The sequence below is a fragment of the Coffea eugenioides genome, chromosome 11 (assembly GCF_003713205.1).
Source record: "Coffea eugenioides isolate CCC68of chromosome 11, Ceug_1.0, whole genome shotgun sequence".
NCBI classification, from domain to species: Eukaryota; Viridiplantae; Streptophyta; class Magnoliopsida; order Gentianales; family Rubiaceae; genus Coffea; species Coffea eugenioides.
In genome coordinates, this window is record NC_040045.1 from 43,551,137 (window position 1) to 43,578,080 (window position 26,944).

Consider the following 26,944-nt stretch of genomic DNA (forward strand, 5'->3'; position numbering starts at 1 on the left):
TGAACTCGAACTCGAGGAGCCGACAATTTAAAGCTCGAGTTCGAAAAAAATAAAAAATAATTATTTTATTTTTTAAAAATAAATAAACAATATTTGTTCTTAATAAATAATATAATATTAAGAATATATATGTAATTTTACTATTAAAATAAAAAATATATATATATATATACCCCGCTCGTGAGTTCGAGATTGATTTCGACTCGAGCCAACTCGAGATCGAGTTTGATCGAACTCGAGTCGAACTTGACTCGAACGATTCGCGAGTCGATTCGTTTGTAACCCTAACCACAACACATATATTCTACTTGTAGATGCTCTCGGCCCCCACACCGCATCAATATCCTATAATATTCATAATTTATACTACCCCAGTATTTATATATATCCACCGCTGAGCTGCAGACTGTTTCCCCATGTCAAAGGCTTAATCAAGTCTGCGCCCCACCTCCGTGGCCTTGAGGTTGAAGAGGTGAATGAAGGCACGAGGAGCAGTGGTGCTTTACAACTTTATTCGCGTGTGGGTCCCATTTGCCTTCCCACAGATCTCTGGCCCTATTGGAATTGGTCTGATTTTGACTACTATAATAGTTTATGGTAGCTATAATGCCGGTCATGGGTGTTCAGCCGGTGTTCCAATACCAGACCAATTGCATTCTTCCACCTCACCCAGAACTAGAAGGGATCTAAACTGGTTTCAATTACGCATGCAAGGGATTTGTTTAGTTAATCAGATTAGAATTTCTCTATTCCAATCCGATTAAGTACTTAAAAATATCAATCAAGCACAAATATGTCCTTTAATATACATAATTTTATTTTGATATAAGAACAAAGAATTTCTTTGCAAAAAAAAAAAATCATATTCTGTTAGTTTAAATAATGAATTTTTTTTTTAAAGAGTCATATTTCGAAAACTTGTCACATATTATTTTGCAGCCCATGATGCTAGGGCACCATCTCATTGGCTTGGCCTTTGTAGACCTAAAGTGTACGGGACTCCAAAATATAGAAAGCCCGTAACATTTGGTTAGATCAATGCTAGCACTACTATTAACTTGAAAACATGAGAGCGCTCGAGATTTGCTTTTGTCGTACGATATTTTAGTGTGTGTCTGTGTGAGAGAGAATGACGTGTGCTTTGATGATCTACAAGTCCGCGTATCTATTAGTATATTAGAGCATTCATTCACTTGCTATATTTGCACCACTAGCATTGATTCAAACGCAGGTTTCCCTTCAACATTGAATCTTTGAGCTTTGGGACAGCCTTCCTGGAAATCTGAACCCACATGTTTTGCTGGAATTCAGCATCTTCTGTTGTGCCCTTGTAATCTTCATTGTTGATAATCAGAGAGAGAGAGGATTCGGATCGTTGAGAAAGCTGCGATTTTGATGTGATTGGTAATTTTTTTTGAGACCCTTTTAGCTGATCTATCATCCCTTTTGGATTTAGCGTATTTAAATACGAGTTCAATTCAGAAAGATGCAAAAAAAAGTTGTGTTTTTTTTTATTTTTAATATTTAGAATGTTGGTTTGGTATTGACAATCTGAATTTTGGTGGCTTTATGGTGAGTTTTTTTTTTCTTCTTTCTTCATTTGATGAGTGTAGATTTAAGTTGAACATAAAGCATCCATAAAGCATCCAGAGATGCTTTGATTTTTAGTTGATGTAATGTTGGATGTTTGGATTGAGAAGCTTAATTTCGGTAGCTGTCGTGGACCTATTCTTATGGTAATAGTTGATTTTGTACACTGCAAGTGGCTTTCCAAGTGGTTGAATTGGGTGTATGCTCAGTTTTGGGAAATGTTGTTGGGCCCTTTAATGTTTTTCTCGAAAGAGATTTTCTGAAGTGGATTCATGGGATGTTTTGTGATCCTAGTAATTAGGTGGCGTGTGAGAATAATATTATGCTGTTTCTCCTTTTTTGTTTTGTTTCTCTTTCTTGGTAAATTCCTAATCTTTTATTCATTCAGAAGAGAATGTACACTATAGAAGGGATTGCCTCTTAGCTGAATACATCAAATCAAGAAAAGGCACCCGTAATCTGTACCCAAAGTCTATACAATGTCATCAAATATGCTGCTTCTCTTGGTCTATGTTGTAGCTGGAATTCAGTTTTTCCTGATGTTAACTGGCTTAATATCTGAACTTGTGGTGTTAGTGAAATCCATTTAATGCCCACCTGAGAGAATTCCCAAGCGCATCCTCCTAGTTCTTTGTGCTCTATGCATTATGATCTAAATTATAATAATTCATATGCCAAAAGCTACTGATAGAGGAAAGAAAGCCACTGTGTGGATTTTCCCTGTGTTTTTAGTTCACATATGGCTTGTGATCTGGGTAAACTCATTTCTACGAATCTATTCCAGGAATGGCAAACAAACTTAACGCAGGGGATAGTAGGACTAGGAGTTCTGTATCGATATTTATAGTAGCGGGTCTCTGCTGTTTCTTTTATTTGCTTGGAGCATGGCAGAGAAGTGGGTTTGGGAAGGGAGACAGTATAGCTTTGGAGGTTACCAAGAATGGTGCTGCCTGCAATGTGATTCCAAATCTAAATTTTGAGACCCATCATGGTGGTGGAGCTGGAATGATTGAAGATTCTGATTCAAATGTGAAAGAGATTAAGCCATGCAAACCTCGCTACACTGATTATACTCCATGCCAAGATCAAAACCGGGCTATGAAGTTCCCAAGAGAAAATATGAACTATAGGGAAAGGCACTGTCCTCCTCAAGAAGAGAAGTTGCACTGTCTTATTCCTGCTCCCAATGGGTATGTGACTCCATTTAGGTGGCCTAAGAGTCGTGACTATGTTCCCTATGCCAATGCACCATATAAAAGCTTGACGGTTGAGAAGGCTATTCAGAATTGGATTCAGTATGAGGGAAGCGTATTCAGGTTCCCTGGTGGGGGGACTCAGTTTCCTCAAGGGGCAGACAAATATATCGATCAACTTGCTTCTGTGATACCTATTGAGAACGGGACTGTTCGGACTGCTCTTGACACTGGTTGTGGGGTATGTCAGTCAAAGTTCTACTTAACAATTCTCTGAGTTGTTTTCCGACTCCTAGTATCCTCATATACTCTGAAACAGGAATGTACCTTTTCAAATTTTGATAATTGTTCTAACAGTGAGTCTTTTATTGGATTTAGGTTGCAAGCTGGGGAGCATATCTTTGGAGGAGAAAAGTTATAACTATGTCATTTGCACCAAGAGATTCCCATGAAGCCCAGGTTCAGTTTGCTCTGGAAAGGGGTGTACCTGCTGTTATTGGTGTTCTTGGAACAATAAAAATGCCTTATCCTTCTAGAGCCTTTGACATGGCACATTGTTCCCGTTGTCTGATTCCATGGGGAGCTAATGGTGAGGATTTATATAATTGTTTTGTCTTTTTGTGTAGAAAGTTCAATCTAAGTTTGAAAAAATTTTCAACTTGAAATATTCTTCGCTTGAAGCAGACTTTTAGCGTTTTCCTGCTTGCATTTTTTCTTTGATTATCTCCTTTTAAATCTGTCTTTTTTCAGGGTCAAATATCTTTACTATTTCTGTTACTGGATTTCATTGAAGCAGTTTTTGACTGCATATCTGGTTTTTTACCTTGTAGATGGCATGTACATGAAGGAAGTTGATCGAGTTCTTAGACCTGGAGGATATTGGGTTCTTTCTGGTCCTCCCATCAATTGGAAGACCAACTACAAGGCATGGCAGCGCTCCAAAGAGGATCTTGAGGAAGAGCAGAGAAAGATTGAAGAAATTGCTAAATTTCTCTGCTGGGAGAAGAAGTCCGAGAAGGCTGAAATTGCAATATGGCAGAAAAGAATTGATGCTGACTCTTGCCGGGCTGAACAAGAAAATTCTGGTGCTACATTTTGCAAAGCTTCAGACCCAGATGATGTTTGGTATGCTTCTATACTCATCACATAGATAGTTTTTCTAAAGCAGCTAAGGAGGACATAAGGGGAAAACATTGAACTTGTGGAAGGCAAAGTGTCATCTTTGTATCCTCTGTAGTTATGTGCTTTTGCCTCATGCTTCCTTTTAACCAAGAAATAATTGTATGCTATTAAGCTAGAAAAGCCAGCTTCCCCAAAACTTGTTAATTCCAGGTGGTAAAAAGCCAATAATGAGGTGCCATTCGTCCATATTGTGTGAACCATTGGGTTAGCTCAACCTGTTATGCCTGGATTACTTTTGCCCGTCAAAAATTCTCCTTTAGGTTGAGCTCTGGCAGATCACTTAATTGCACTAGTTCTTAAATGCTTATTGGATGAAACATGGGGAAAATCATGCATTTAGTGTTCTCAAAAGAAAGCTCCCATGCACTAGATTTGAAAATGATATCATATAGTGAGAATTTAATGATTGGAAGTCCTAGCTGATTTTTTTTTGGGGGGGGGGGGGGGTTGTTGCGGCAGAAGAATTATGAAGGTTCAGAATGTGGTCCTGACACACAGTGTATTAGTCATAACTTTGCAGTTTAGATGTACTATCATTTCCTGATGAATTGGAAAATCTACGAGAGCGTGATTTTATCCTGTATGATGACCACTTTTTAGGGAATCGTGTAAACTTGTATTTTATTTACCTTTGATTTGTGTTGAAGCAAATGGAACACCAAATTGATAGCAGATGTAACCCGCTTTTAGGTAGGGGCTGAACCTGAGAAACTATATTTTGGTTCCATTACCAAAAAATAGTGCATGATGAATGGCAATACTGATCTATACATTGGCTACTTGGAATTTAAATTCAGTTTGAAAATCAGCTGAACAATTTATTACTTTTCATATGGATATTTATACCAAGAAGTTGATTCTGTTAAATAAGAGAATTCTTGTGTTCTAAATGCTTTTTAATCTTGAAAAGTTCTCCTTTGTCTTGCACAAGCCCCCCCACCCCAGAAAAAAGGGAGGAACACATGTAGTTGTCTATCCAAGGATTCCTTGAGTTGGCCATATTCTGAACTTGTTTCCTCTTCTCTACTTATCTTGTCATTTTAAACTTTAAAGATGCTTAATCTTCTTAAAATTTGAGTTTGTTTGCTTTTGTTTGTACTCAATTAATACACAGGTACAAGAAAATGGAGGAATGTATAACACCATCTGATGTTAAGGGTGATGAAGCATCTGGAGAAAGTATCAAGCCTTTCCCTGAGAGGCTTTATGCTATTCCCCAAAGAATTGCTAGTGGATCAGTTCCTGGAGTCTCTGCTGAATCATACCAGGAGGACAGTAAGAAATGGAAAAAGCATGTAAATGCTTATAAGAGAATCAATAAAATCCTTGATTCTGGCAGGTATCGTAATATTATGGATATGAATGCTGGATTGGGTGGTTTTGCTGCAGCACTTGAATCTCCCAAATTGTGGGTTATGAATGTTGTGCCTACAATTGCTGAGAAGAATGCACTGGGTGTTATTTATGAAAGAGGGTTAATAGGCATCTATCATGACTGGTATTATGCCTTTTCCTTTTGCTCAGCAATATTTAGGGATTGATTGGTGTAGCATAGCAATCTGTCAGAAGTTTAACAATGTTATCCTCACTGCTATATTTCTGATTCAGGTGTGAAGGCTTCTCCACATACCCAAGAACGTATGATCTCATTCATGCTAACGGCCTTTTCAGCTTATACAAGGACAAGTAAGCATTGCTTTTTGGCTTTGTGTTAGGTTGATGCTTGATAGATTGCTTTTTACGTGCCTAATGGCCTTCAGGATTGCACTATAATCTTAATATGTCTGAGATGCTCATTTACAAGGCTATGTCCAATTAGTGCTCAGATTGTAATTCTGCCACTCTGGGAAATCTCCATGTTGACTATTCTTCATAATCACGTCTTAGTCATCATTTTATGTTCTTTATTATTACTCAACCGCACTTAGGCTATCAATCAAATTAAATGAAGAACAGGAGTGCTACATCTGCTCCTACTGTGTCCTGGGTTAGAAAGATTTGTATGTTTGTTAAAAAGTTGATCCAGTCATTTTTGAATAGCCATGTACTTTTAAATCCTGCTATTGATTAACTCAAAAATGCTTAATTACAGCACCCGGATCCTACTTTGGCTTCTCTTTTTCTTTTGTCGTTTCTTGTCACTGTTGTCATCATAATACAGTAGTGTCATTTGCTTTGTGAGGCTGTTGAATGCCTACACATATGATCTAGAATTCACATTTATCTGTGACCTACTCAATCCAGGTGTGACTTTGAGGACATCCTTTTGGAGATGGACCGGATCTTGAGGCCAGAAGGTGCTGTTATAATCCGGGATGCAGTTGATGTTCTAAACAAGGTGCAGAAAATAGTTAGGGGTATAAGGTGGGACTTCAAATTGACAGATCATGAGGATGGTCCCCTTGTCCCTGAGAAAATCCTGATTGCAGTAAAAAAGTATTGGGTTGCCGGTGAAAATAACTCCACTTCCACAGAGTGAATCCTGCGAGGAGATGCATGACTCAAGATGCGGCAAAAGCAGCACAGTAGATCTTCAAAACTATTTTCAAGCTACCCCTGGATCAAGAATCCATTTTGCCAGGAGAGATTTTTTTGGCTGGTAAGAGGTTAACCTCGGGGATGGGGCTACTCTTTGTATCAGTATATCTTTAAGCAGCAGTTGGATGGATGGGGAGTAGAATGTTACTGTTAGTTCTCTCGTGTAACATTTGCTTTATTTATTATTCATTTGCCCAATTGGATAAATACACTCTTTTTTAACTCAAGGTGACAACCAAAACCACGTATGCGACGTGTTTTCAGGCTTCTTATTCCCAAGCGCCATTTCCTTTATCTTGTACTAGTTTTTGAGGCTTCTTTGCCTTTCTTTTTCTTGGTCCTCAGTCAGCCAATTTTCAATGACAAGATTATGTAACCAAAGGAAAACAATTGATTTTACACGAAAAAAGTTCTGAGGAAATCCAAAGTACAACAGACTAGTTGTTTACTGCTTATTATTGATACCGACAGATAAAGTGAGAACGGGATAGACATCACCTTTCCCGTCTCAACTCTCACTAGTAATTTCTAGTTTCTGCCCCGTATCAAATTTGGCATATTTGTGTGGGCATCAGACAAGGGGACAGTACGATACATGTTTCCAGCGGGCAACTTCAAAGTTCCATCCACTGAAGGGTAAAATGACAAATAAGTCAAGTCTAGAAAAAGTTACGTTTAGTCAGAAGAGTGATAAAAATGGTTCCCATAAACTTGTTCCTGCCACATATACAGTCGCAAGAGAACAAGTTACGGCCTCTTGTACGAATGAAGAGAGACAGAAACAAGTCTTGAAGGGACTATATAGTTTCAGTCTTCTGCCGACAAAATAAAAAGATGATCAAGAAATTCAGCAGATCAAATTTGCTTGACTAGCGGCACTAGAAAGTGGTGCTGATTTCCAATTTTGCCTTCAAACTAGCATTCTCGTCCTGTCCCAATTGTCGTACGTAAACCAAGTTTAGCTAACAAAACTTTTTGTGACATTTGAATTCTCGTCTTGAATTATATGGATTCGGTTAATCTCATGTCGATAAAGAACAGAAGGGATCCACGCTTGCATAGCAGACCAACAATGAACCCATAATGAGTTCAGCACAGGTGAAATTGTAGCAGCCGTCCGACAAATGGGATGTATTCGAATCCTGTACATCTCTATTATTGAACATACAAGCAATAGGGTCATGCTTCGTTGTTGTTCAGAGGATTTTGTGAATCTTGTGTGGCCAATATTCCTCGATGAACTAATGCAAGAGGCAAACCAAAGAGGAAGAAATTGGGGGGGGGGGGGGTGGGTAGTTTTTGTTGTTGTTATCTACTTGTGCCTGGTGGGGATTTCATCATTCAAGTTCTGTGGGGCAGAAGAGAGCAAGAGCATCTATCCAAATTCTAAGGCGTTTGTGACATATTCCTACCCCTCCATAAATGGTTTCAGCTCTCAAATCTCCCAAACAAGAAGTTGCTTTTCGTTGCTGCAAGAGATAATCCATTACAAGACAGAAACCCGTTTCTTTTAACTTACAGCTGTGGTGATGAAGAGCGTCGAATCTGGCATTGATTAGATTTAATTGTACCAAATGTTTGATCAAATTGCTTGTCGTGCACACTTCTGTAGATTAACAAGATTCTGATGAGTATTTAAGACGGTTAGGAGGAGGTTTCGAAATGTCTCCATCTTGGGCCAACTCGAGGATATGGTAGTGTATCTAATGCTACAGGTATAAATTTCTAAGGCACATCCATTACAGGACATTACAAAATTCAATATTGGTGATAGGACCTCATATGAAACATCGTATCAGGGGAATATACTTTCCTAATCTTTTACAACTTAGAACACTCATTCTGATCAATAATGTAGTGTGGACTGCAAAAAGAGACAAGTAATTTTCTAGAATTTGATTAAACATTTGTAAGTTACACGTAAATAAGTTGATTGATGGTGAAACCTTAACCACCAAGTTTTAAGATACCAAGTCAAGATTAGACAGTGAAGCATTTTAAAATGTAGTAGTTGATTATTTTTAGGCACTGTAATCTCATGAAAGCAACAGAGCCTACGGTCTGCTCAAACCTTTACTAAAACTCTTGATTTCATGAATATGTGAATGTACCCCGGACAACGGCAAGAAGTAGATGCGATTCTAGCAGGGGTATGGGACTCTACTGACTGCTACTCCAGGGACATGACATTAGAAGATAGAAGATGGGGTATTTTGAGTTTCAACAGCCAAACATTTGGGCTAAAATACTACAGGTGAACGACTATTTTTTCTTGGTCCACCTTGTACTGAACTCGTTTTAGAAAGATTTGTCGAGGACTTCGCCTTGACTAGTTTTAGCGATTCTGGGGATGAAATTACTGTTCCCTGCGATGCTTTGGTGCAAGATTTGCAATAATGTGAATTCTCAAATAAATGACACTCTGATACAGATCCAGGTTGATTCTCTAAGTCACAAATATGGACTAGCATTTCTTTCTTTCTTTCTTTGTCAAAGAAATGGGCATAATTCGAATGATAGTCAACCCTAATTTGGCGTCCAAAAGGATCAGTAAAACAATCCCTTAAAAAAAAAAACAAAGAAAAAAAGAAGGCACGATAAACTTTGTAGTGGTCAGTTAAAAGTTAATAATACATAACAACAACGTTAACAAAGTGTAGGTTGCAAACTGGCACTTCACTAACGTTCACAGTCACTGAAACAGTGAAATGGTTGGCTATATGGACAATGAACCCATAGTAATCTTTCTGCCGAGTAGTCCTTTCGCTTAATTTTTATCCAAGTCTTCTCCTTTCTCAAGTGCAGTCTCTCTCCAATGCCAATAGTATATAACACCTAATTCTTGTGCACATTGGCACCGAACTTGCATTATTTGTAGAACTCCAAGCTTCTTCCGCAAATTGAAACTGCTCCTGTCTTATAAAAGCGAGAAATTCCTGCATACTTTTAAGACCTTTTTCTCGTGTAGTAGTAGTAGTTTCCAACTCCTGAAGTCTTCTTTCAAACTTTTTCTTGTAGTCTAGTGCTAAGGCACTTGTGTTCAGTTTTGATTGAGCATACAAAATTCTTCTGCAGGGTTATTTTCTCCTTTTAAAAAAAAAAAAAAAAAAAAAAAAACTGTTGATTCCTTGATCACTCGTATAGGCTTCAACTGAGGCATAATTTCCATGGCCATGCTCACTTTGGATACTGCATCAGAAACCAACATCCCAAGAACTGTGCCTTTCAGGAATAGCAGCAATCTCCGTGATGCCTCGTTTTCTTCTTACCTGAATGGTTCTGAAGAAACTTTTGTGCATCAACTTGCAGATTCCAGTAAAAGCTGCGAGCCCCTCATCTCCACCCCACTTGATCATCTTCACCTTGTAAGCAAGAAGGCTGAAGATACTGAAATCGATATATTTAGTGCTGATAAGTATTTCAATGAAGGAGTTGAAGAGGAAACTCCCCGAATTGCGCACAAATACTCTCCAAAGCTCGATCAAAAGATGGACCCTCCACCTGAATTGGATCCACTAAAACAACAGACTAGGTCAGGAACTCCAAGTATTCGCTCTGAATCAAGCTGGAACAGCCAAAATGCATTGCTGCAAAATATTCCCCGGAATCAGCTGCCACGGAAAACAAACAAGGCTAATCGCAGGAGCTTCCTCGCTAATATTGCTTGCAATTGTTCTTGTAGTGACAAGAACTCTGTTGATATTGATATTCCACTCGGTGAAAATAATTGCAATATGAGTGCTAATGGCAAGCAAGCTTATGGCAAAGCAGGAAAGCCAACAAAAGCTGTTGATTTGGTTAGCCTTAGTGAGTCTCAATCTAGCACATTAATCAGGGAAGATTCACCCTGCAGAAAGTTTGACCAACTAGGAATTGGATTGAGCACAAATGGTCATTTTAGGTTCCCAGCATCTCATCCCACAACTGAGGATAATCCACTAGAAATGCAGCGAAAAAAGGAAGAAGATGATACTAGGCGGATATCATTAGAAGTGTTTGGCTCCCCAACTGAGAGAAAAGGGAAGATGTCCTCAAGCCTTGAAAGAAGCCTGAACATGTTAACTTGGGATGCAATTGTTCCAAAGGTGGACGAAATTGAAGTTCAAGCCAGCTCCAGAGGGATGTACAATGACACAGACAGCGATGCAAGTTCAGATTTATTTGAGATAGAAAGCTTCTCCACCAATCCCAGCCAATATCTTACCAGGCAAGCTTCAAACAACTCAATGACACAGACAACTTGTTATGCTCCAAGTGAAGCAAGTATAGAGTGGAGTGTTGCAACAGCTAGTGCAGCAGATTTCTCTGTGATGTCAGACACAGAAGAGCTGAGATCAACTACAACAAAAGCTAATCCTCGTGGTAATGGTATGGCTCTAAATGGGAGATCTACACCAGTCAGAGAAATGCCGAAAAGGCGTTCAGGTATTCTTTCAGGATGTTACAGTCAAAAAGCTGTTAGAGTTGCAGGAGACGTATACAGAACAGGTGAAAACACATGCCCTGGCAGGCACCAGAAAACTGAGTTCCTGATGCCAATGACAAGGTTTCATGCTGAAAATGAGGTGGCCAGGTTTGACAAAAGAAATGATCATTTTGGCCAGGACACACGTTTGTTCACTTGCTCACAGTCTAGACGTCCTACAGAGTTACTGTATAAGCATTGATCTCATGGAAGTTCTGTAACATTACTTTTTATCTCCTATTTTTAAAGAATTCTCATGTTTCAAGTGTTCATTTAGTCATAACTATAGTAACTCTACTAGCATGCCAATCCATATCTACCTATGTTATGCAAAGTTTGCCCTGCCAAAGCATTGATCTCATTTGGGTACAGCCAAGGCTGGGATTTAGCCCCAGATTTCACCTTCGTGTTTGCTGTTCAACATCACAGACCAGGATGTTATATGTTGACATTTTGGATTTGTACATTTGCATTATTATGGATAGCTTAAGCACTAGGACATTCAAGACTTTCAAGGTATCGCTTATAATGAAGCATCCTGATTCTGTTGAAGCATGCTAGCAGCACAAATGTTAAAAATTGCAATTTTGCTGTGAAGGACCACACCAATAGACTTCAGATGGTTTTAACTGTGAATTCAGTCAAAGAGTTAGGACCACCGACAACGCGAAAGAACATGCACACAAGGAATGAAAGTTCCTTAAACATGTGATCAATAAATTATGCAGTACGAACTGAGCAACCCCTTGTTCAATGCTATGTTACAATGAAGAGAGCAATGAAAGATTGTTCATCTTGAAGATAGGAATGAATCCCGTATTTACAGACGGTACAACTTCCTTAGCAATCAAGGAATGTCGTCCAAGGTGACACGCAGAGCTCGAGAGAGGCACAACCTCTAACGAGAACGTTCCCAACCAGTAGCACAAGACACAGGGTCCCTGAACTAGAGGACTCTCTGGCTGCAAGTCATCGAATCAATTCATCCATATGATAGAAACAACAACATAGCCGAAATTTTTGCTTAGAGTATTAACAGGAATAAGTTCTCCTTGGTGTTCAAATTTGATAAAATTAAAGAATACTATCGTATAAATGGAAAAAAGGAAAAGGAACAGAAATATTCCCAACAAAACAAGCAAAATCCCATCTCAATTGATGCATGAATAGAACGTGAATTCGTGTCTGATTAAAAAAGGAAAAAAAAAAAAGGAGGGCTACTGCAACTCTAGTTGAGAGATCAAATCAACTGAAAAATTGTGGGCAATCTCAAGGTGTGCTTTTCCTTTAGAGCACCAAAAGTAGAACAGCAGAGCTTAGAAAGGAACAAATTAGAGTATGAAGCTGGAAGGAAGCCATGTGAGGATGGGGTCATGAAATGATAAAACGTCAGAGTTAGATAAAAAAACCTATAAATGTGATGTAAAGGAATACTACTGCTTTGTGCAGCTGAAATTTAAGGCTAAAATGAAATACCAAAATTTGATAACAACCGCTAGGATATTATTTCTTCACAATTAGGCTTAGCCACCAGTAGTATTTGACAGAATAGCCTTGAAAAAGGGCTATTTAAATATGCAATTCAGCTCGAGATAAGGGCGTCTCGTTGTCATGGTCCACAATCCACATGATGATTTATATGCTTCCGGGTAGGGTTGAGAAGAAATAGAAGTTGGAAATGGGGAGAAATGAATTACTATTATTTTATTTATTTTTTTTTGGAAGAAGGTCCAAAGAATGTGTATCCAATTATTATGTGGCCCAAGCTCCTGGGATCAGCATATCGACCGCTGCAAAAGCAAAAGGCAATTAGTGTAGTGGTCCTCGAATCGAATTATGGCTTATAATTATGTGATTGGTTCTAATAATAAGTGACACCGAACTACGAACAGACCTCTCTACCACTACCAACCAGAACAAAATTCAGACAACAATTTAGTCAGTCTTCTCTAAATAAATTTAAAAAAAAAAAAACACTACGGAGGAGTTCGTTCAACAGCAACCACTTTTTCATCTAAGGGATACATGCACGGTAACAAAAACCAATCATCCTAGGAGGAGGGACTTCTTTATTTGTCTCAAAAACTCGTACCTAAAAAGTAAAAAGCAATTATACAACAATATATCTAAAAGTATAAATATATACAGGTTACGTAGTCAAAAGAGTATCTGGAAGAAAAACGAGAACCAAAAATTTCAGTGGTACATAATCTGACACAGACCATCAATCCTCCTTGTAGTCTTTGGTTGGTCTTGCTTCAAAACCCCCATCAACTCTCTTTTCGAGTGTGTAAGGCATGTAAGTACCAAGAATTCTGTCCCACGTCACAAAGAATGGCTGAGAGAAGTTATATTTGGTACCGTGGAGTTGATGGTGTATATCATGATACGCAGAATTGTTTCTGAAGAAAATATGGAACAGATTCCCAGGCAGCCAAAGTCCACAATGGTCATCAACCGTTTTCATGGTAGCAAAGGAGAAGAAGAAGATGGAAGCTCGAGGAGACATGCCTGAGAGGAGGAACGCCAAGGCCCCACCAACTGTATCAAGAATCAGCCCCTCTAAAGGGTGGTTGTACAGAGCTCCATATGCATACGGGACAACCAGCCGATGGTGCTGAGAATGGATATGCTTGTAAAGAAACTTGTTCTGATGCATGTATCGGTGCATGAAATACTGCCACGTATCTAAGGCCACCATTGCAATGAAGAACTGCTTAGCAAGATCAACAAGGGGGCGCTGTTGATCTCCTTCAGCTTCACCATCATTTCCAGTAGCCTGGACCATCAACAGAACCCATTAAGCATCAACACGCAGCAAATCTTCAGCTGATTGCATTAGTTAGCACATAACCAACCAGAAAAATACAATTGCAGAAACTGATATAAAAGAGAGTTTAGATTTCAATATGAATTAGGACATTCAAAAGCACAGCAGTATATAATAGAAACATCCCAGCTGCCTGTTGTACCAGAATTTGGCTTGATTAATCAAACAGGTGATATGTGTAGTAGCACTTGAAAACCAGTTAAGAATCACCAAGTTACCACACCATCACTATGTTGCAGTGGATCACTACATAATTTTTTTGATTATATCAACAACTAATAGTTCACCAGGAATTCAATTGACCCGTAGGTAACGTAATATTCTCAAAGCTGATTAACTATATGATGGCATAATATCATCTAAGCTCAGTAAAGAAGCATTTCACTTCCTGCAAAATGATCAACTTTCCAAAAATCAAATAAAAACTAATAGAAGCTGGCTTAATGTGAAGGGGTACATCAAACTACTGCTACCTTACCAAATGAATGTACTCATCAGAATTAAATTAGCACCAATAGATTATGGACATGTAAATCACTATATCCAACTACATATTTTGAGGAAAAAAGTAAACACTCAAATGACACAAACGGCATATAAATGAAAACTTTCCTAATTAGCTGCGAGTATAGAAATAGTTCAAATCTTTCTGTAACTGCTCTGTTTTTATCATCAGAACATTGAAGTTAACTGAACCTTGAACCAAGAACCAAGCCTAGTTTTTAAAAAAAAAAAAACACAATTCCTCGTATGCACACTCCCAGGAATAAAGAGATACAAGTCCATTTCAAAGCACAAAAGGAACAAGGACTTTGTTTTATCATAAATTCCACATGTAGGATAGATCACAAGAAATTGAAACCTAAACAATCACGCATGTTCACCATAACAGTATGATCGTCTTAACACCATAATGATTAGCTCTACATATACCTACGAGGGGGGTATTACCCAAATTTTTTTTTTACAAAAAAAAAAAAAGAAAAGAAAAAGGCATGATCCCACAATTCCGTATCTGCAAAATTCAGTCGATAACGATAGCATAACCTCATGAGTACAAAGCCACCTAACATGGCAAAACTATCGAACAGAGCAGAAAACCATATCCAAAATGGCAAAAAAACCATTTTTTTTCACATTATGTAAGGATCAAGATGTTCTTTGCAGGTAACTTACGGCAAAAAGGAGGGTGGCAACAACGGCTTGAACGGCCTGTTGAAGAAGAACACCTTTGACAACGTCCTTCTTCGCTACCAAATTCTTCTCATCCTCGTCTTTCCTCGAATGCAACCTATAATTATCCATACCCCCCAGCATCATATATATCCCCGAATAAACCCAATACATCACTATTGGCACAAAAGTACCCATCAATTCATCAGATATCTCCAACCCCCTGATCTCCATATTTTTTTAATTACTAACTACCAAATCCTATATTTTCCTGAAAAAAAAAAGAAAAGGAAAATTTTGGAAGAAATAGGGTTTGGAGAGGAAGAGCTGGGGATTGTGAACTCGAATTGAAGATTTAAGGTTGAAGTTTTCTTTCTGAACCTACCCTAAAGCTAGAGGTGTCGGGGAATTAATTATGTGGGAATTCCTTATTTGGGTGGGGGCGTTTGTAATTGTGCTTGCTTGCTTTATTACCTTTGTTGGCTTTTGAATTTTCGGGGGGTGGAATGGAGTCTGAAAATTCAACGGAGGACGATTGATTCAAGACGAAAGAAGGAACTAGAGAGGTGCCGTTGAAAACGAAGAAGAGTGAATCATCTACCCTGTTGGCTTTGTATATGGTGGGGTAGTTTGTTGTTGTTTTACAACCTTAAACTATTTTGAAATCGTACAATAATACAATAATGACACTTGATTTGTTGGCATTATCAATTTGAACTTTCATTCAAACTGGATAGATATCACTATCTGATATTTGATTTTTTTTTTCTTTGTCAATTGTTTAATCTTTATGAGAAAGTGGTGTTGATTTTGCCACATATATATAGCTTACCACTCAAGCATGCTTTTAATTTGGAGTTTAATTTTTCTAACGAGCGCTATCCAAACTTTCTTTATCCTCCATTACTTTTTTTAAGTTAATCTTCGAATATTTTAACAAATCCAGGCGAGCGTCCGTCGGCGCTCGCAGTCTTGAGCCAAAGCGTGGCTAGACTTGTGGTGGTTGACTTTGACGGAGTCCAGGGACTTATACGACACCCCCAGTTTGAGGTGTCCTGCGGCGGGCGCTCCTGTGGGCTTCTTAGAAATTGTGTGCGCAAGTCACTTGCTCGACCCGATTTTTGTTTTTAGCTTTCGTTCTTGACCGATTGTACCACAATGTAAAAGTAATTGTAATTGTATGGAGTAATAAATTAGAGATATAATTAAAATGTATTAATAAAAACTCATCAAACATCCGTTAAAAAGTTTCTATTAATATTGTAATAATTGATAACCTGCCCCAACTCATTCCTAAGTATAATTTACCAATTCAATTGACATAAATAAGTTATGCTACAGGTCAACCATAACAAGCCATCCGGGAACTATTAGCTATAGACAATTTAGCAGTCCCAATTCCTAATTATGGTCATTGGGCTACACAGTCTACTTACCTGAAAACACCTTTTAAGAAAGTACAACCTATGTAGGAACTTTTATTCAAATAATTTTATAATAACAACAACAAAATATTATATGCCTCTGCTTATCCATCCATCCATCCGTCAATGAACTAACTAGTATCCAAAATTCAATCTTTTTTACCTACTGCATATATAGAGGGGCATTGAATCTCTAATGGCAAATTGAACAACTTTAAATAAGCTAACAGATGGGAAAAAAAATTTGATGCTGAAGCATGTAGGTAACCATGTACATTAGTAAATATATACTTTTTCCTGCTTCGTACAGCACACAGCGATCTCTGTGACGCTAGAGCAGTTTTTAAGTTACTACTGGGCACTTCCTATGCATGTTGCTCATTTTGCGACCCATGGAAAAGGCAGCACCAACAAAAGAGGTTGGGAGTCGGCATGAACCAATGCGCATCTCCAGTTAAGAGTATAAATAAAAGAATTAGTCATTCGGCTCTCGTGAGATAACATGAATCCGAAAGCTCATCAACAAAAGCCGAAAGGAGGAAGAATGTGCCTCATGTAGCTTACACCTGTGTTTCAACAGCCTTCTTGAAAAAGTTGAGCTTGGCTTGTTTTGCGCTCCTAGCAGGGGCTACAGCAAAACACTCGTACGTGTGAGAATTAGTTGTTCAAAACAACTTTAGAGCCTGCAGTTATGTTTGATCAAACTGTTGATATTCAAAAAAGAGGGCTAGCTCTCTACCTTTGGCCTTGGTGCGACCATTACAACCCAGAACTGTAGATTTCCACTCTTCATAATCGTGTCTGTCCTTTCGCTTACGCTTTTTATAGGCAGAAGGCTGCAGTTGGGTTATGAAATACAATTAGAACTTCAATGGACAAACTGAAAACTAAGACCATATAATACCGTGGGCAACCTAGCTACGGTGCAAGTCCAATTTCAGGATAAAAGAAACAGTTTTCTAATTTAGTTAAGAAAATGTTCGTGTCTCTCCATCATAGATAGACACTTTGCCTTCGGTAATGCATCAAATCTAGTTGGTGAATTTGATTTCAAGAACGTTGCCTAGATAGTGTCAGTCACTGATCATACTGGAATCCTTTCATGGTATGAGATTCTCTAGTAATTACCTCCCCACCATCATCAGATAAATAACCACCATCCTCCACCGTCCTCTTTTCAGGCAATGCATCCAGCAGTGCTGCATATGCATAGGGTAAGAGAAAATTAAGCTTAGACTTTCAATTACAGCCTCAACTAAGCCACTGAAATATATGAAAAGCCTAATATGCGAATCACATCACAATAACATACTATAAGATCATTCAGATCAGCTTCCTACCTCGGTTTCCTTTTATTTCCCTAGGATCCTTTTTCTCCTTTGACACGCCAAACTCGTCGAAGCATAGGTCCCTCATGGAGATGGATACCTGTCAAAGCATTTCTAGCTCAACATTCCTTGAGTTATCAAAAAATGGAAGTATGATGCTCGATAACAAACAAAATTGCAGGTATAAGAAAATGTATAGCCTTTACACTTGAAAATTCAGATTCTGAGGTGCCACAGATTTCAATCAACTTTATCTTATCTACGTTCAGCTGCAAAATCACCAGTGGATTGTTAGTTAAGAACTTATAATTCTACTTTATTTGCTTTGCTTGCATGGAGCAGGCAAAAGATGCACCTGTATTACCTTGTATTTTTTCGCGCAAAGGTAGAATGCAACAGCAGTGAATACAGGGCGAGTGAAATCAGCAGTGCCCCTACGAGATGGGGGCAAGGAAGAAAGAAATCGATCCTTGTATCTGAAAATCAGCATGAGAAAAGGAAACTTCAATAATATGAAGAATGACAGAATTCATCTTCCTACAAAGAGAATTATTTTCATGTGTTCCTATATAACAACTCCACATAGATACACATCCAAAATTTGCAACGTACTCTAAGCAAACATTGTACATTTAACACCAAAAATTTTAGCCTTCTTACTCTAATCAACACACAATGCTCCAAAGAGAAAGAAGGCTTATAATCCAAAATCTATATATTGTTCTTAAAGTGTTTTAGAACATCTGTTGAGCACGATGAAACAATAGCAGTTGAGTTTGAAACTTACAAAGACAAGCCTTTGTGTACAAATGGAATGAGCCTTACACATCCGAATTGGACTGCCAATTCTCTAACATCAACATTGTTCCTACACACACCAGAAAAGGAAAAAAAGAAAAAGAACCTCTCATTAACTGATACCAACGCAAAAAAAAAAAAAAAAGGGGTTCTCATTAATAAAATAATACCATCAACCAAGAAACTGGATAACATACTTGACTCCAATGCCGTTTTGCATTGAATTGAAGGATCTAATATAAGCCCTCTCTGACATCCCACTTAACCTTATCGCTGCTTGTCGATCAAAGATCACATCCATCCTACAAATGTTTTGACCAAAATCAAAAAAGATATTTAAAATACATATATATTCAATCCAACTCAAATTTAACAAAATTTGGCCGCGTTTCAGTAAAGGACCCCTACAATTTAACGTCCCAATTCAACAAAAAGAAAAGTTACCAAAATAAATAAATACACAATATGGCAGTACCTAGAAGCAGCAATCTCTAAGCACATTATAGCCTTGCAGATCTCCCCCTAAAATGAAAATCAACCAAAAAAATAAGTTAATCAATTAATAAACTCATAAAGAAAGTTGGAAGAAAGAGTAGAAGCTTATAATCCAAATTGGGATGCTTACAACACCAATGATAGAGGAATCAAATTGGGCGTCTGCTAGGCGGCGGAGCTCTGCGGCTTTGCGGATAAGGTGTTTGGGTTGTGAGAGGCCAAGCTTTTTGGCAATTTCTGAGAGGTCCATTGTCTTTTTTTTTCTGTAAGTTGGGTTTGAGAGATTGGAAAATTTGTGAGAGTGAGAAATGGGGTTCAGATGGGAGCGGCATTTTCCTCTTTTATTTTGAGAAATTTGGGAGGGAACGGCAATGGCGGGAACCATCTGCGGTGAGGTGCGCGTCTGTGTGTTTTCGGAGGTTTCTAATTTGGCGCGCTGTGAAAGGTGAAAACTGAAAACTTAGGAGATTTTGGCGCCATGTGACAACGGTTACAGAGTTACAGTAACTTTTGATAGTGCAGAAGGGGAAGTTAATTGCCCCGTCTCCATGCTGAGTCAGTATACTAAGCTGTAGTTTTTGACTGATTGATTAATTTAAAATGAATTTGAATGAGTTTTATACCCAAAAAAATAAAAACGTATTCTAATGCTTCACTGAGACGGTACATATGCTTTCTGGAAAAAAAAAAAAATTCTATAGCGGAGGCGTGCTGATCGTGGGTATAACAGTAGGGTATTAGGGATTTTTTTTTCTTTTTTAAACGATAGAAACTCTTCATAAGAAGCATCATCCGACATTTATGGTACTATTTTGATGTAATTCATTGATCCTATGAAGGAAAAGAAAATATACTAAGAGAAAACTAGACTAAACAAATGGTAAGGGAAAACGTTCGGAGAAGAAAACAGAAAAGAAGGTAAAAAAGGGATATGACGCCTTGAAACCCTCGAGTTAACCATAGAATGCACCATCTAAGGAGACAAAACACACATTGATATATTAGTGGTACCAATCCTAAGTGCTAAACAGGGAGCATAGAATTATGGAACAGGCTAGGCAAGTGAGTTTTTGTGCCAGTTTCTTTCTGTTAGCATCATTAACCAAATACAGCAAGGAAAGGATGCCGACAATGGATGAAGCTCCCACAATCCAGGCAGCCCAGCAATCCAAACAAACGTGTCCAGGGTGGAAAGAAACTGATCAAAACAAACTTGCATCATTTGAATGTATCTAAGCCGAAGACATAATATGCGGTGCTTGATTGTGTTTCTTCTCCAACAATAACAGCAGTCTAGTAAATTTTTGCTCCTCTCTTCAATGAAAGGATCACTGACGAAATCAGTGCGTCAAATTGCTAAGCAGCAACCATCAAGGATCGTGAAATGGAGCGGTAACTGATGGACAACCTCCAAAGCACACGAAAGAATTTGGAATTCATGCATACTTTTGCATGCTTGAGGGTTCCTGCATTTGAGGAACTTGAAGATGAAAAAGAAGGTCACATTAACCAAGTTCGGTGCCCCCGTGGATTAATCACCAGAGCTGCTCTCTTGCAACAGCTGCCAACACCAGGAAACAGATTACACTTCTGCAGTAGAACGGAAATGTCAAATAAAAAATTAAAATGGATGTAAGACGAGAAAATCCAATATGAAATACCAGGGCACCAATTTGCTCATATGCTTCCATCACTTTAGGATGTCCTTCATCTTCATAACCTACTTGCAGTATTCGAGGTCCATTAACTGACCAAAATGCCCTTCGACCTGCCTCCTGAAATATTGGAAAGATTGGCATTATCGAACAAGTTTTGTATTAGACGGTCCAAAAACTTGAAAGAAATCACCATTTATCATTAACGAGGAACTTTACGTACATCACTGCCTGTAAGTGTCATGATAGGAAAAGAACTGACCCATTTTTGAGTGCACGTCCACTCTTTCCAATAGTGGGTACAAACTACTTGAAGTAGACTTCTCAATAAATTTTTGACTGAACTTATTGAACGAGTAATTCATATTCCTGTACGAGACAAGAGACAAGTAGATGCCAATCTCACCTGCAATACCAGCAGGTAAATGGCCTCAAGTGCTTGGACACGTATGTCAGGATCAGCAACTGGCTCGCGCTCAATTGAAAGTGCACTAGCAAGCTCGAGTGGCATTTTAGAGGCGTCTTGCTCACTATATATCTATTGCAAGGCAATTAATCCATGAGACAGAGAGTCAAATACTAGGCAATTAAAGGAATGTGTGGGAAGGAGAAGAAAAGTTCAGGACTAGGCAAATACAGGAATGTGTGGGAAAAGGAGAAGAAAAGTCCAGGAGAAGCTAGCTGAAAACACTTGATTCAAGTTGATTTTTTTTTTAAAATGGAGGTGAAAAAGAACCTATAGTAATAAAAATGAAATTCCATTTGTTTAAGCAATCTGTCAGCAAATCGGTAGCAACCAAATTGAACCACAAAATTGGCAAAACTGCAACATAACCTTGTTTCCAGCAACTGGCAGGAGTAGAGCTGGCCACAGAAATTCTGAGATCAAAAGAAGATTCTGCAGCTGGCTTTCAGCTTCAAAACAGCAGTTACGGATGGTTCCTGAGACCTGAGTAGCAAAGCAAAATGAAGGAACAAAATGTTTTAAAGAAGAAAGATATCGACTTTGTCAGGGATTTATATACCCCTTTCTTCCGCAATGGGCTAACTGAATCAAACTGCCTAATGATTTGCTTCAAAAGTCCCCTCTTTGGATCCAACAGAAGCTTCCTTCCGGCTTCTTTCTTTGAAATGCTCACAAGAACAGATGCCACATGTTCAAATGGATCACCTGAAAGTAAGCAAAGATAATAAATTCTGGTGGTAGTACAGAAAAAGAGCAAAAATCAGAAAGAGAAGCTATATACTGTACCTCTTCTCTCACTGGATGACGTACAGAATGATCTGACAAGCTTCATGATATAAAGGCCTTTCATTTTCTCATCCCCAGACTGACAACCAGACACAGAATTTAAAATAATAATGAGCACTGTCCAAACTAGGCTTACAAAACATACTAGATCAAAAGAAAAGTAGAATTTGAACCACTAACGAGCATTAAAATTCATATATAGAATTAGAGCTTTTAAGTTACATGTGGTTTTCAAAACTCAGGGTCTGAGAATTACAAAACTTAACATACTGAAACAGCATCCTGTACTATTTTCTCTGGAAATATTTAGCAACAGTGACTAAGTAGAAATACAAGGGACTAACCTGAAGCAAAGAATCAATACCAGCATCCAACTGTGTAAGGTTAACAAGGAGCATAACCAACAATCCAGTAATTTCACAGTTCTCCTTGTATAAAATTTCCATTGCTGTCTCAACAACACCAGTATCCACCATCTTTTTAGCTAAATCTGAATTTTGTGACAAATTTACAAGTGCTTCAGCTGCAGGCTCTGACACCTCCTGAAGCCATAAAGACACAAAAGCAGTATTACATAAATTAGATACAAGGAAAAAACAACGTCTAAATCAAGTTCACCCTCTTCATTCTGGGGTGAAAGATGCAGTAGAGGAGCTTCAAAGAGAATTTATAAACATATCCAACCATATTTAATGTCTGTTCATCCAAATCAAATAAGAACATGAAATATGGGCCTAAAACAAGATACTTTGTAACAAAACAGGCTGCTGCAGAATGATTGGTAGCCATCTTATCTGAGCATAATTCTATAATTAGTGATGAAAATCTCACTAAAATCATAAAATGCTGCGTGCAGAGGTTATTAGGGAAAAAATAGACCATCCTATGGGCTATCTTAAATTTTTGTACCCTTTTTCTCCTCTTTCTTTCAGCACTTTTTCTCTTTTACGTTCCCCATCCGTTTTATCGACAAACAGTAAGATAGAAGTATAACACGATGGAAGCAAATGGAGCATAAGAGACACTGAACACAGAAATCAACCTTCTTTTCAGCCAGAAGGCGAGAAAGAGATGGAAGAAGAACGCCGCAACACTTTCCAAGCATTTGCAAGCCATCCTCCGATCCTGTATAATCCCGAATAATGTCAACTGCTGCTTTTTTTACCTAAACATATAATCAAAATCATTAAATGGACATAATCAACTTTGAATAGGTAATACAAGTTCAATCAATTGAAAAAAATACAAGCTCAATCAATTTTTTAAAAAAAATTCATAGTATTCCAACTAAACAAGAAGGGATTAGATTCTCAATTCTCCTAGCCTTTCTTCAAAAATTAAGTAGTGATTACGAGAACATTACTAAAAGTCCGTAGTCAAGAAACTCGATTTTTGAGTAAAAATCAGGGGATTCAACTCTGGTGCAGCAGTTAAAGAAATTAGCAGTGACTACCAGAACATAACCAGGACCCAAATTTAAAAATGAATCTTCATCAAAACAAGAAAAAGCTTAAATTTCAAACATAAGATAGGTTAACTAGCATCGATTAAAGGGATATGAATTAAGAACCCTCAGTCAAATTATTTCAAGTCATCTATGCCGAAACAAGCTTATATTAAATAAGACTTACAGGTGGAGAAGGGGATGAAAGGAAGCCCAGCAGTTCTTCCAGCTCTGCCGCCATTTCTGTGGAAGCCTTTTAACTAACTATTTTACCAGCTCTTGTCCTGAACAAACCTATTTCTGGGTTTTATTAGCCTATTGTCACGAAGTTGCGGCTTTTTTAAATTTTTTTTAATTACGCAGAAAATAAGGGGTTAGCTGCGGTTGAGCGCTGTGCTGTTACTGCTTAGGTCTGCAAACGAATCGGGCTCGATTAATATCGAGCTCGAGTCGAGCTCGAGCCAGCTCGAGTCGAGCTCGAGCCAGCTCGAGTCCAACTCGAGCTCGAGCTCGAGCTCAGAATATTAAGCTCGTTAGCTCGCGAGCCGGCTCGCGAGCTTGAGTATATATATATATTTTTTATTTTTATTTTTATTTAATAATAAAATTACGTATATTATATATATATTTTTTTTTTTTTATTTTCATAGTAAAATTACGTATATATCCTTAATATTTTATTATTTATTAAGAAAAAAATATTATTTTATTTATTTTTTAAAAAATAAAATAATTATTTTTTTATTTTTTTCGAGCTCGAGCTCGAGTTCGAGCTCGACTTGATTCGAGTCAAGCTCGAGCTCGAAAATTGCCGGCTCGTCGAGCTCGAGCTCGAGCTCGAGCTTGGTAAAATTTAGTCGAGGCTCGGCTCGATTAGCTCAAAACTCGATTCGGCTCGACTCGTTTGCAGCCCTACTGCTGTAGAATGAAGGCGTGACACGAGAAGCGCGCCTCCTGTCATCTGATTCTGAGCAGAGAAAGGCGCGGTTCTAGTAACTACATTTTGACAGAAATTGAAAACAACACGTCACTATATTTATTTATATTTGAAGCATCCATATATGTTGTATTTAGGAGTGATCAGAATTAAAAAAGATGTGGACAATTGAAGTTGCATGTATTTGTGACTCAAGTTAAAAAACTGAAGCTGCATCTTACGTTTTTACTAACCCAAATAAAATTACATCTTAAATGTATGATATAGAAGTAATATTCAAAAAAGAATTCTAATTATATAAAGTGATGACTAGGCGTACAAATTACCCATCCTATAATATCCTGTTTCTACCGCAACAATTAGAAATGTTACACAAATTAGCACAAAGTCTAGTTAATCGCGACTTCAGTGGATCCTCATGTCTTGAACCAATAAGTGGTCTATTTTTTTTTTTTACTTCGCGCACCAACTTCCCCCCCCCTCCCCGGCGCATCTCTTTCCCAGTAAAATTGTAAATCTGTCCTTATTTTTTTCAATAATCAAAATTACTGAAAAGCACGCAACAAAGTTAGATTAATACTCAGAGGTAATCAAAATCCTGATGCAAAGTACAATCTAAAGTGAAGCCCACAAACCAACACCATCCAGCCAATTGGTAACTGGAAGCGTGGTGTGGGATGTTCCATATGCTGATCACTGTACCAGGCTCCCCGCCACAAGTTGGAGAGAGAAGATTAATTTTTCAGAGTAGGTGTCTTAATGACATCTTTCTACTTAGGGAAATTTCTATTGGAAAGATAAAAAATTGGAGTTACAGAGCAGACATGTTTTGGGGCAATGTAGGTCTTTAGCTTGTGTCTCCTCTTTTCACCCTTTTCCTACAACACCTTTGCATAATGAGAGCTCAAATAGATACAAGAAACTTTTAACCATCATGTTCAACCTTTTTTTTTCATTTTTCTTTTACTTTTAAGATTTTTTTTTTTGGAAAACTTTTTACTTCTAAGATTATTAGGGATTCGCATAGTCGGGCTAAATTGGTGGTGGGTGGCTAATTCTTTTGTTCATTGATGAAAAAAGAAAAAATTGTACAAATGTTGTCTGATAGGAGAATCTTCTACAACTCTACCTGCCGTGCTTACTAAGCACGGTTAAAAAAATTGGGTTGCTGGGATGACTAAACTCGGCATCCTATTGGGATTTTTTTTTAAAGAAAAAAATCTGATGGTAAAAAAGAGTGTATTATTAGGCAAGCATGTGATTTCCCTATTATTTAGACACCTGATAGTGAATAATTTAAAAAGTTTCAAAGATTCTTTGTTTTGATCTTGCTGATAGATAAGTTAGTCAGCAAAAGAAAATCTAAAGGCAATGAGTGAAAAAGACTGGGGGTAGATTTTTTTCATTTGTGTAATCTGTTTCTTGGTAAAACTCAGATTATGAAATTTTTGAATTAAGAATATTGCAGTATGACACTATGACTCGTTTTTCGTATGACCCCAATAGTGAATTAATTAGGCAAGAATGTGAATGCTTTTATACCGCTTTTCTTATTTAAAAATAAATGAGAAAATACTTGTGAAATACTGGCCGTTTAAATTCTATAGTAAAACAAGCAACTTAAAAATTATTGTTTGAGGAAGATCCCTAAAAGGATTTTTAAAAAAATTTACAGTTGTCTCTGTCCTTTCCCAACCCCTTCAACACTGAAATGTTGCCGTTTCAATTTCAGTGTGCAGTGTTTCAATTCAAACACTTCATTTCTCACAATGTTTCGATAAATTTCATTGCCAAAATTGTGCAACACCATTGCTGGCCAATTAATGAATTTGAGTGGTTACTATACCAATTTAAGCATTTGTCTCGTTTAAACTGTTCTGTTGGATTACTATGTGGCGGTAGGGCTTGGATAAGCTGTTCTATTTTCTGGTTAGCATTTCAAAATGTACATAGTTAAAGCAACTAATCCAACCTGTTCCCTAATTTATCTATCGTGTTTCTAATAATCTCTAATTGGCCCTACCTCACTTTTTTGCTTCCCTCCGCCGTGTCCATTGGCCTTAAACTTCCCTTGAACAATTCCATTTCGTACTAGAAACACTAAATTGCAGACACGTAATATTATAAAACTAGTTGAAGATCTCCAATTTTATTGGAAACGTGATGTCATGAAGTAAAAAGAATGGAAAATTATGAGCAGACCGAATCCAAGCACGAAGTCAACCTAGACCCAGTACGTTTTTCTTCTCCAAGATGAACAATAGTTCCATTTATCGGGATCCGTTTTATCTAAATTTAAAACAGGCCGAATATGGATCTACATGTTCGGACTTGTTTTGGTCCCGGATTTGATCTAATATAGATATTTTAATATAAAAATAATATAATCATTAAAATTTGTTACTAACCAATTTATTTCCTATTAAAATATTTATTAAAAATCAAATAATTGTTAGAATTATTCTCATCGTATTGTTAATATTGTGTTGATAAATTAAAATTTAAAATTATCGATAAAATTAATTATTGATTAAATTTTAAAAACTACTGGGATACGGCTTGGACCAGGCCGGGCCCCGATCCAAAGCTACATATTGAGACCTATTGGGTACGGACCATTTTATTACATACCGGAGATTT

The 26,944-nt window shown here is 37.7% G+C and overlaps 5 protein-coding genes across 7 annotated transcripts; 2 read left to right on the top strand and 3 right to left on the bottom strand.

Moving 5' to 3' along the window:
* The first annotated feature begins 1,047 nt into the window (after positions 1–1,047).
* Positions 1,048–6,795, top strand: LOC113751446 (probable methyltransferase PMT2). Its single transcript, XM_027295459.1, has 7 exons — positions 1,048–1,404; positions 2,375–3,024; positions 3,162–3,372; positions 3,614–3,908; positions 5,080–5,463; positions 5,574–5,651; positions 6,210–6,795. Exons 2-7 carry the CDS (start codon positions 2,377–2,379, stop codon positions 6,442–6,444), a joined length of 1,851 nt encoding a protein of 616 aa, XP_027151260.1. The 5' UTR covers positions 1,048–1,404; positions 2,375–2,376; the 3' UTR covers positions 6,445–6,795.
* A 2,233-nt stretch (positions 6,796–9,028) lies between these two features.
* On the top strand, positions 9,029–11,445 carry LOC113753340 (protein PHYTOCHROME KINASE SUBSTRATE 1). The gene has a single exon (XM_027297467.1). It carries the CDS (start codon positions 9,671–9,673, stop codon positions 11,168–11,170), a length of 1,500 nt encoding a protein of 499 aa, XP_027153268.1. The 5' UTR covers positions 9,029–9,670; the 3' UTR covers positions 11,171–11,445.
* Positions 11,446–12,890: 1,445 nt separating this feature from the next.
* LOC113752975 (sphinganine C4-monooxygenase 1-like) lies at positions 12,891–15,571 on the bottom strand. Its single transcript, XM_027297047.1, has 2 exons — positions 14,975–15,571; positions 12,891–13,747 (listed from the first exon to the last, which is right to left on the bottom strand). The coding sequence occupies exons 1-2, from the start codon at positions 15,203–15,205 to the stop codon at positions 13,193–13,195; spliced, it is 786 nt and encodes a 261-aa protein (XP_027152848.1). The 5' UTR covers positions 15,206–15,571; the 3' UTR covers positions 12,891–13,192.
* A 1,084-nt stretch (positions 15,572–16,655) lies between these two features.
* On the bottom strand, positions 16,656–19,320 carry LOC113754005 (origin of replication complex subunit 6). Its single transcript, XM_027298314.1, has 10 exons — positions 19,147–19,320; positions 18,997–19,043; positions 18,719–18,823; positions 18,511–18,591; positions 18,088–18,199; positions 17,930–17,992; positions 17,736–17,823; positions 17,524–17,594; positions 17,135–17,231; positions 16,656–17,023 (listed from the first exon to the last, which is right to left on the bottom strand). Exons 1-10 carry the CDS (start codon positions 19,264–19,266, stop codon positions 16,956–16,958), a joined length of 852 nt encoding a protein of 283 aa, XP_027154115.1. The 5' UTR covers positions 19,267–19,320; the 3' UTR covers positions 16,656–16,955.
* A 623-nt stretch (positions 19,321–19,943) lies between these two features.
* On the bottom strand, positions 19,944–23,665 carry LOC113754224 (protein HGH1 homolog). Of its 3 annotated transcripts, none has more exons than XM_027298585.1 (9): positions 23,555–23,665; positions 22,966–23,088; positions 22,268–22,465; positions 21,924–22,002; positions 21,697–21,842; positions 21,507–21,620; positions 21,078–21,209; positions 20,678–20,791; positions 19,944–20,577 (listed from the first exon to the last, which is right to left on the bottom strand). In XM_027298585.1, exons 1-9 carry the CDS (start codon positions 23,606–23,608, stop codon positions 20,548–20,550), a joined length of 990 nt encoding a protein of 329 aa, XP_027154386.1. In that variant the 5' UTR covers positions 23,609–23,665; the 3' UTR covers positions 19,944–20,547. The 3 variants fall into 3 exon arrangements, with proteins under 3 accessions (XP_027154386.1, XP_027154385.1, XP_027154387.1); XM_027298584.1 differs by having other exon boundaries at positions 19,944–20,606; XM_027298586.1 differs by having other exon boundaries at positions 19,944–20,606; positions 22,966–23,086; positions 23,552–23,632.
* Positions 23,666–26,944: the final 3,279 nt, after the last annotated feature.